Below are 9,260 nucleotides of genomic sequence, written 5' to 3'. Positions count from 1 at the left end.
TCAGAGGGTTCTTTTACACATGTTACTGTTGTCGGTGGCTTTGTCCGTTTATAATACTGGTTTCACTGACTACGATCGCAATATTGCGCCCCCAAGTTGGACCAAGAGAGGACGCAAATGGGGACTCCGTTCGCGGAAACTGCACTTCGCTGGTTTACGAACGACTGTGAAATGCACGCATTATACTGCTGCGTCGCTAATACCAAGAAAATTAACACCCCTACCAACATGGCTCTTTTCCACCGATGGGGGGTTGCTTTTGCTCATTGCGGATTGGCTGAGTTCGCGTGGCGTGTTCTCACATGTTCATGAACAGCCGGATTTCTCGTTCGTGGGTCGGCCGATCGAACTCCAGGAACGCACAACCAGTTATCGGCAGGTAGTTAGTGACAAGCAACATGTAACATGGCTATACGTCCGTGTATGTTATTTGAAGTTAATGTTTTGATTTCTAGGTTACATTCTTTCCTATTTAAAACGAAATATTTGTTTCTGTATCATTGAAAATTATTAGTGTTAAGTTTACAAAACTTTCCATTGTCTCCGGCTTTTTCGGCCATCTGGCTATTTTTTGACGGCATGCATGGCCACTGTTGGCCTCTTCCCCTGGGGTGCAACAGTGGCCAACGTCAGAAATGATTCATAAATTTATACAGAATTTGTATCATTCCTTACTTATTTGCCTCGAAAGGCGGCAAAATGGCTTTCATCAGAGTCTTAAATTCTTTTAACTGGTTGTGAATAATCTGTAGCATAAATGTCATTGTGTGCCCCTTCTTCGAGTTCTCTAGGTAAATGATATCCTAAATGCAGATGTCCATTGAAAATTACTCCCGTAGGCCTCCATCAATCTGTAGGTTTGAAAGCCTCTTTGTCCAAATCTCAATTTTGCTGGAGTTGCTCGAGTTTTAATTGCTAATAACGGATCGGACGGTCTGGCTATAAATTGACTGTCAATCATTTTCTTGACTGCTTTTATGATAGTGAAACACGAACAAATTGCTTGACGGCACTCTGGATGTCACTAGGAACTGCCGCTTTTCATCGTGTGTCAGTTCATAGAATGGTTTGTGCGGTTGTAGTTAAATAATACCGTATACCATTTTCTTAAAAAACTGCCGCAGCGAGAAAACCTGTTAAAAAGATAAAAAGGTCAGATTTTACGTGCTGGAGAAACAAATCTTGGCTACGGTGGCTCTTCTAATCATCAATGAGTACATGTCAGGACTCCGATCAATCGTTGGGTATAAAGCAAATATTTCATGCCATATAATTGTAACACCTTATCTGCAAGGGAGAATGTACAAAATCTGATCGAACAGGTAGAGGAATAGAGGTACGTGTTATGAATTAAAGTTATTTCATGTAATTTTCACATTATTTAAATTAACAGTAACCTTGAGGATACAGCGCTCTAAATCACACCAGAGATAAGGATACACTTTTCAAGTTCATCAATGTAATTACGAGATCTGAAATGAAAATAAACTGCTCACTTTTCACGAAAGTGTGAAGTTCCAGTAGCTTTACACAAGCGTTTATTAAAGGAATGTATTAAAACATCTTTCAGTCTTTACTGTTATGTGTGAATGCCGTCACGTGCCTGTTGTAGTTGTCCAGTACTGTGTAGTTAAGAACTTGCTTTCAGCTCGCAAACAGCAGTGATGGTACTTCCGGTATTTTAACCACGAAGTGCTTGTAAAGGAAAAGACATTGTTTTTGATTGTCGCTACAAAATGAAACACTACAGTCTGGGAAAGTTTAAGTGATGGTTTTAGTCTCGGATGGCCCTCAGTGCAAGTAGAATGAACTAAGAAATTTAGGCCCATCGAAAAACGCGCGTAACTTTCAGTGCACATCCTGGTTTTTCAGTTATTATTTATTATTATAATTTATTCGGCCAATGACAGAACAGGACAAATTACGGATAGAACAAAGGTAAAATTATACTTAACAAATGGCAAAGACTACAGGTTGGGGGAAACAGATACAACTATTCGGTACGGCGGGGGGAAGTCCAGGATGAGCAAAAGTAAGGAAAATAAATATATTGAAAAACACTTGCCGCACTCTCTCTGGGTGGGTTCCAAGCCAAGCCACGTATTTCTGTTAGAAGGTATACAATTGCTCACTGACAACCCAATGCGCCACACCTTGTGATTGGCTGTTTTTCCAATCTCCCGAACCACGTCTCTGGGTGGGGCGTAATCCTGCTTAGTATGATGTACGTGTACATGATTGCTTTCTATCTGAAATCCAGGTTAAACACGAACCCGGCAAGCATTGGAAGAGTCGATATCGAGAAAAGGCAGAGTTGAGTCCGTTTTACTGTGGTAAAATAGAAAGAAGCCCATCTTCGTCGTATTGTTGGAGTGCCTGTACAAAACAATATCGATTCCGCGACGTTCTAGAGTCAGATGTACGATTATCCTCACTGAGAAGCGGAGAGAAGATGCCTTCAAATCTGAGTATTTCAGACTCGGGTTGCGTGGATTGTTGGGAGGACGCAACACAGATTTCCCCGTGTAACATTGGGGGTGACGTATTTCATATTGTCTTCTGCTTGCTGGTCATGTTGTTTGGTATCCCTGGTAATGCTCTCATTCTCAGCGTATACTACAGCAAGCCTCGTAAGACGACCACCCACATCATGATCATTTCGCTGGCCTGGTCGGACCTCTTCTCCTGCGTGTTTCTTGTACACCCGATCATCAGCAGCTGCGTGTTCGGCATCGGAGCAACCCCTATCCCGATAGCTGTCCTCCGGTGTTTTCTGTTTTTTGCCGTCGGTGTGTCAGTAAGCTTGACCTCCCTGATTGCCTTTGATCGCTATGATTGTATCTGCCGACGGAGCAAGCGACTTCTTAGCTTTCGAAGAGCTATAGTTGCCGTTCTGGTCATTGTTATGTTTCATCTAACATTTACCAGTATTCACGTCGCTGCTGTGGTCTTTCCAGGGCCCGGTAGCTATAGCATCAGGGTATTCACAGTGGTGTTGCAGTTGACCAGTTACTTCGTTGCAACCGTAATGATAGTTGTCTGCTATGGGGCGGTGTACCGAACCATCCGGAATCACGTCAAGGTTGGCATCAGAGCGCCACGAAGGGAGACTGCCAAGCAAGGAGAAAAGCATTCAATTCAAAGAAAGACAACTTCAAACAATTAGAAATCATCTGCCACAAGTGTGTCGGTAGGGCCTGCGCTTTCAAGAGATGACGTCGTTAAAGCAGCACATCCAAACGCCAAAAATTGCGTCTTACCTGGCCCCTCGATTTCCAACGACGTCGTAAATTTGCAACCCGGAGCGGCCATGTTCGGTCTTCAAAGCCGCTTAACCAAGCCAATCGAAACAATTACCTCTCAAAGTAATTCGTCTCACGCTGAACACATGGCACCCATTAGCGATGTAAACATTACACGCGAGCCCCCTAATCCCAAACTGCCTGAGTCGGGCCTGCAACGGAAAACTACACGAATGCTGCTGGTCACTAGCATAGTGTTCTTGCTGTCGTGGGCCCCCCACTGGACCAACTTGATCTCGCAAGCAGCTGCGATTCTGTTTGGTAGTCCCATTCCCTCTGCAGAGTTCTTTTTTATTATGGCCAAGATCTCTTACTTGCTCTTTCTGAACAATGCCGTCAATCCACTCATCTACGGACTGGCAAACAGGCGTTTCCGAAAGGACTGTAAGGAGACACTCCACAAGCTTAGACCTTGTTGAATAGCATCGAGACTTTCAGTACATCTTTTCAATTTTATTTTACACATTTCAAGGACCGTTATTAATCGACACCTTGAAGAGCAACTTCAGGTGCTCAACCTGATCACTGGAAGCAGACAGTGTATGCGGTATAATAATACTCTATGATTGACGATGTTTTTTTAAAGGGATTTTTACATACAATATACTGCACTATGAACTATTTAATGAAAGCCCCGTAGTGGCACTTTAAACATTTTCCAGTTTCCAAAATCTATTATTTTGCAGTTGGGATCATCAGTGGAAATTTGTCGTTTAATTTGCAATTTATTAGTGAATAATGATCTTTTAGAATCCATTTGCACTAAGATACGAACCAATAATTCACCCAGCGTTGTAACAATGCAAGAATGTCACTTTGTACGTCATTTGTATACAGATAATTAAGATCATTACTTAAAATTCTGTCGTTCGCTTTGACCTGGTTTTTGTGCCACCGTAGTGTGATGAAGAAGGTAAACTATTACTAGTTAAAACAGAACAAAACATCGCATGCACCAACGAGTGTAAATGGTGTATTTTCTGCATGTCTTTTATCGTGCATGTAATAAAATGCAGTGGATATGAGTAAGGTCAAATTTTGTAATAATTATGTCTGTTAAAGTAGCAATTCTTTGACCGTTTTTGACTAGACGCTAATTTGTAATGAAATTTAATTAATGGAAGATAATCCTTTGCATTTTCTGCCTGTCTTCACTGATACCACATTTTTGTAAAAATCAATTGTTATCTGTCAGTGTGTGATTTGTTACATAGTTGCGAAACACGTAATGTCGACTTGTGGAACCTACAAGTGGAAAAAGTTGTAGATCACGTTAGCCTGCCTGCATGTAATAAAATGCAGTGGATGTGAATCTGGTCAAATTTTGTAATAATTATGTCTGTTAAAGTAGCGATCATTCGATCGTTTTGACTAGGTAGTAATGCGTAGTGAAATTTAGTGGAGATAATAAATTTCATGTGATATTCGTTTGGATTTCGCTTTGGAGGGATTCTGCCTGTCTTCATACCACATTCTTGTGAAAATCAATTGTTACCTTTCAGTGTATGATTTGTTACATAGTTGCGACAAAAGTCGATGCGTTGAAGAACCCATTTATATGGTTATCTGTAGAAAGCCGAAGTTACGTTGCGTCAGAAAAAGCGATATACAAAAGTGAGAATACGCACATTTCGACTACCTGGCTCCTAAGTGGAAAAAAATTGTAGATCACGTTAGCCTGTTCACAATTATGCTGTAGGCCTATAGTTGATTCAACTTTTATAATTATTGATGACCAACGTCAAACTAAACAGGTTTCCAAAAGGACTGACAATCCTCAGTCGCAAACAGCTTGCTAAAACCCCGTCCCTCACAGCTCTCTTGCAATGAAGAGGTCCGTAAATTGCTACCCAAAAGACTTTGGTGTGAAGGTCAATTACACGTTTTTGCAGTCAGTGTTAATTTGATGAAATTGACTTCAATTTCGCAGAGGTTCGGGGTTTACTACATTTTTCTCATATCAAGCATTAACGAGAGTAAATAGGTCAAAAGACAACACAACACAATTTTATTTAATGACGTAATGGATAAAAGAATTAAAACAGTAGAAGAAAATGGTAGAGAAATGAACAAGCAAATAAAATGGTGTGACCGAAACGAATAAATTATTTCTTTGACTATGTGATTATCGTTATAAGGCTGCACAAAATTGCTCGAGTAGCTGTTACGTAGGACCGTAGCCTAATTTGGCATAGAAGTAAACCATTCCAAGGGTAGACGGCTTCAATTTATAGCACAGGCCTCGCCATAATGATTCGCTAAGAACTCGCCAAGTCAGTGTGGACAGTAATTAGACCAATTGTCAGTTATCCGTTAAGCGGCAAAATCCTAACTCATTATCTCTGATATATCAAAGAAGTCAATCCTCTTTTCCACGGAGTTATTTTTTGAGCTTTAAGTTCCTGGTACCCATTCATGTCGTTTCCGACTCCTTTTGTGTACACTTCAGATAAATGAAAATAAATGCAGGTTTTTGACGGGCAATAAGAATCAGTACGAGATCGTGGAGGCTATTGGCGGTTGGTTTTGAGTGGTTATACGCAGTTCATTTTCACTCAAAACAAGTGCTGTACATTGATATGATGATTGCATTGTCTTATGCCCACCATCTTCCAACCTCATTCCAAAAAAGTACTATTAGTCACATGTTTTCAATTTAAAGTTAGTTGTAAACAGATGTATTTTTGCTCACTTTTAACTGTTTTGCTTCATGTCTGTCCCCGCAAGGACTTACATGAAACAAGAAGCCTGAGAAAAAAGAGAATAGGCCTATTACATAATATTATTAGAAAATTGTCTGACTATAATATCTTTACCGGATGATACATTTTTGGCACGATGAAAACTTCAATACTGTTGGCTTCCAGTTATTCCATAGGTGCATTCTAATTGATTTATAACGGAAAATTAGAAGATTCGGAACCTAGCGATAAAACAAACAAGTGCATTTGTTTTTTCTTGATGGGATGATGGCAGAATAATTGTTTTATAATCTGGCTAGCAATCGACTCGACAAGCCATGCATACTTGTCAATTAAATAATAAACTGGACCCCTAGTTTGGTTTCTTTCTGTTGGAGGCTGGCCGCAGAAATTTGTTTTCAAGGTTGCAGTCTAAAAACGCTAGATTTGGGCACTCATTGTCGAATCTAGCGCCATAAGTAGGGCTTTATTCATTGGTGGGAGTCATTTGGTCATTGCTCTTATGAACCGACACGTGCACCAGAAAGGATCAGCAAAGTAGCAACCTCTTGTACAAAAGACTTATTTAGCCACTGTATAAAACTAGAATGTACTGAATTACTCACCTCGTTTATGATGTCAGATTACGCAGAATCATGAATGTTACAGAGGTGGTTTGTAGACATTGTTTCTGCTAATTCAAATTTAGTTCAAGTTTAATTAAGGAGGATCATCATAGCATCAACTTGTTCAACAAATATTCACTACTTAGAACTCCAAAGAGGCAATAATTATTTTTTGAGGAGTGCTAAGGCAATTTTGGGTGAGCGCCCTCTCTAGCCTGATACGACGAGGAGTTGTATCGAAAGATAGAGGGCGGGATTCTGTGAGTAGCTGACCACGTTTTTTCACTTTGGAAAAGTGTCTCCTGTGGCGGTGATTTCAAATATCAAAACTATGCCAGTGAAGATTGGGATGTAAGTTCCAGTGCAGTGCCTTATCTTTCAATTTTTCGAGCAGCTTACAAAATGAATAAATAATCTAGGTAGGTAGGTTGGTTCATACTTTCACAAACGAAGGCTCCATCCTGTACAAGTAACCATGCACAGTAACAGAGTAGGGGAAGGTCACAGATGCCACTTGACACCCTGTGCACAAACCCTATGACTGCAATATGACATTAGTCTAAAAATTTTTAAAGTGTTTTCTAAGTAGCCGACTTGGTTTTTTCCCTCCTGAATTTAATTTTTCTGGATATGTTTTTGCTTTTTATCGGCTAATAATACTAATAGGTCACTGTAGGGAATAATTCCTGGCATCCGTATGTGGAATTGCACTTCCCCCTGACGTTGCCCAGTATCAGGTTTGATGCAAGTCTTCATTCCATAACATCGTATGGCCGGTCAGGGAGTCCACCTGGGCTAGGTGCTGATACGCTAAAACCCGGATTTGCCTTATTGCTGATACCGCATGAGTAATTTTGCACAATGGTAGAAAGGCATTGTTGGAAGGAAAAAGGAACAAACATTGCCCCCTTTTCCTTCCCACAATGCCTTTCTACCATTGTGCAAAATCACCCAAGTGGTATCAGGAATAAGGCTTATGTTTCATGACTGAGACATTTAGCTATCTCTGCTAGACCAGTATTTTGATCACTTCACCTGATCCATGATTCCATGCATCTGTGATTAAAACCTTTGTTTCGGTCATTTTGAACAAGTTCAGCTTTCTGAGCAGCAAAAAGAACTTCTTTTGTTTGAGTTACATTACAGTCCCACTGACCAAGCTCAATGAATACTGATTGTGTCTCACTGTTCGATCTGCTCACCGGTGGCATAGTCGTACCTTTCAGAGTGGTGTGCATTTTCTGAAGGGGGGGTATTATTTGGTTTTAGTGAACATGGTCATGGGGTGGGGATAATGTTGCAGCTTTCCAGTCATGCCAGTGTCACGTGGTAGGTTCAACGCAGATGGGAGGGATTTCAGTTTATTGGTCTATTTTCCTTTATCTATCTGTGAGTATACTAATGAGTAAATGAAACACATGGAGTTGGAGTCACCTTATGAAATCCATTGTATGAAACCCGCATTCTTTGGGAAAGAGTTATCCTGACACCCTGTGTACGAACCTTACAGGACTGGTCTGATGAATTCCAAGTAAATGCTTCAATTTTTTCCTGCTTCGTGTGATTGACGTTGAAGGAGGAGTTAATTCTTTTCTTGTCCTATTTGCATATCTGACAAATGTACGGACAATCATGGAAACTTCAAATGAGTTATTTTCTCTTGATATCTATTCCTTCCTCCATGATTAGCCACACCACCTAATGACCCCGAGACAGCAAAGAAGAAAATGATTTTCCTTTGGAACTGACTAATTACAAGTGTCACACTTTGCTGTAATTGACATCTTAACCAACGGTATTGAATTATGCGCAGGGAAAGTGTTCCCACCTGACAAGAAGAGAAATACCATGTGGGAAAAACTTAATTGTTGTGATCATTGCAGGGTTCGACCATCGCAATTAGAGTTAGTTAACAGGAATAAGGTCTATGAATGTGTGAGTAAAAGCACAGAGCAAGGAAACAGCAAACAAAAGTCACTGAAATCATCCCTCAAGTGACAACTACCCCCCCCCTCTCCTCTCCTCCCTGCTGCAGGACTTAGTGATGTTGTCAGGTAGTATGCACAGTGTGTGTTCATACATGAACCGGTACGCATTCCTTCAGCCTGAATTATCTTTCTTTCATTTTTATAAATGGGGCTAGATTCCAGCAGTGGCCCTTGCTCACAAGGGATTTCGGTAATTAAAAATTGATTAAGATTTTTTTTTTACAATCTGGGTAAGGGATTTTGGACAAAATGTACTTTTTTTTACTGAAGAAAAAATTTACTTCAGTAACTGCAAATGGTGTATGCTATGTGCACCTAAAAGATTTAACATCATGCCCCTGAAGAGACACATGTACAACTAATCCACAGGCAGTGCCTTTTAGAGGACCTCGTAGGAGAACTGGTCAGTTCTGGGGCCAATTTCATAGAGCTGCTTAAGCATAAAATCTGCTTAAGCAGGAAAAAACTTTGCTTAATAAACAAAGGTTACCAGCTCAAACTCTATCTTATTGTCTTGCTAACCTAAAATCAGCTAAATACAATCCCAAAATAACATACATCACATGGGGAGTTGGCTGGTTACCCGATTTATCAAGTAAGGTTTTTTCACGCTTAAGCACATTTTGTGCTTAAGTAGCTCTATGAAATTGGCCCCTGGTGACA

The 9,260-nt window shown here is 40.4% G+C and overlaps 1 protein-coding gene across 3 annotated transcripts in view; it reads left to right on the top strand.

Moving 5' to 3' along the window:
* Positions 1–6,867: 6,867 nt before the first annotated feature.
* LOC110982067 (reelin-like) overlaps positions 6,868–9,260 on the top strand; it is a 51,348-nt gene continuing 48,955 nt past the window's right edge. Inside the window, exon 1 of one of the 3 annotated variants that reach the window (XM_087135347.1) lies at positions 6,868–6,960. Coding sequence is in view for 1 of the 3 variants with exons in the window: in XM_087135346.1 (XP_086991472.1) it covers positions 6,941–6,960 (20 nt within the window). In the remaining 2 variants the exon portion in view is untranslated. The remainder of the gene's footprint in view (positions 6,961–9,260) is intronic. The other 2 variants (XM_087135345.1, XM_087135346.1) reach the window with 2 other exon arrangements.

The sequence above is a fragment of the Acanthaster planci genome, linkage group LG04 (genome assembly GCF_054643075.1).
Source record: "Acanthaster planci isolate LZ-2023a linkage group LG04, COTS_SCS, whole genome shotgun sequence".
Taxonomy (NCBI): domain Eukaryota; kingdom Metazoa; phylum Echinodermata; class Asteroidea; order Valvatida; family Acanthasteridae; genus Acanthaster; species Acanthaster planci.
This window is presented reverse-complemented; position numbering and strand designations above follow the sequence as displayed.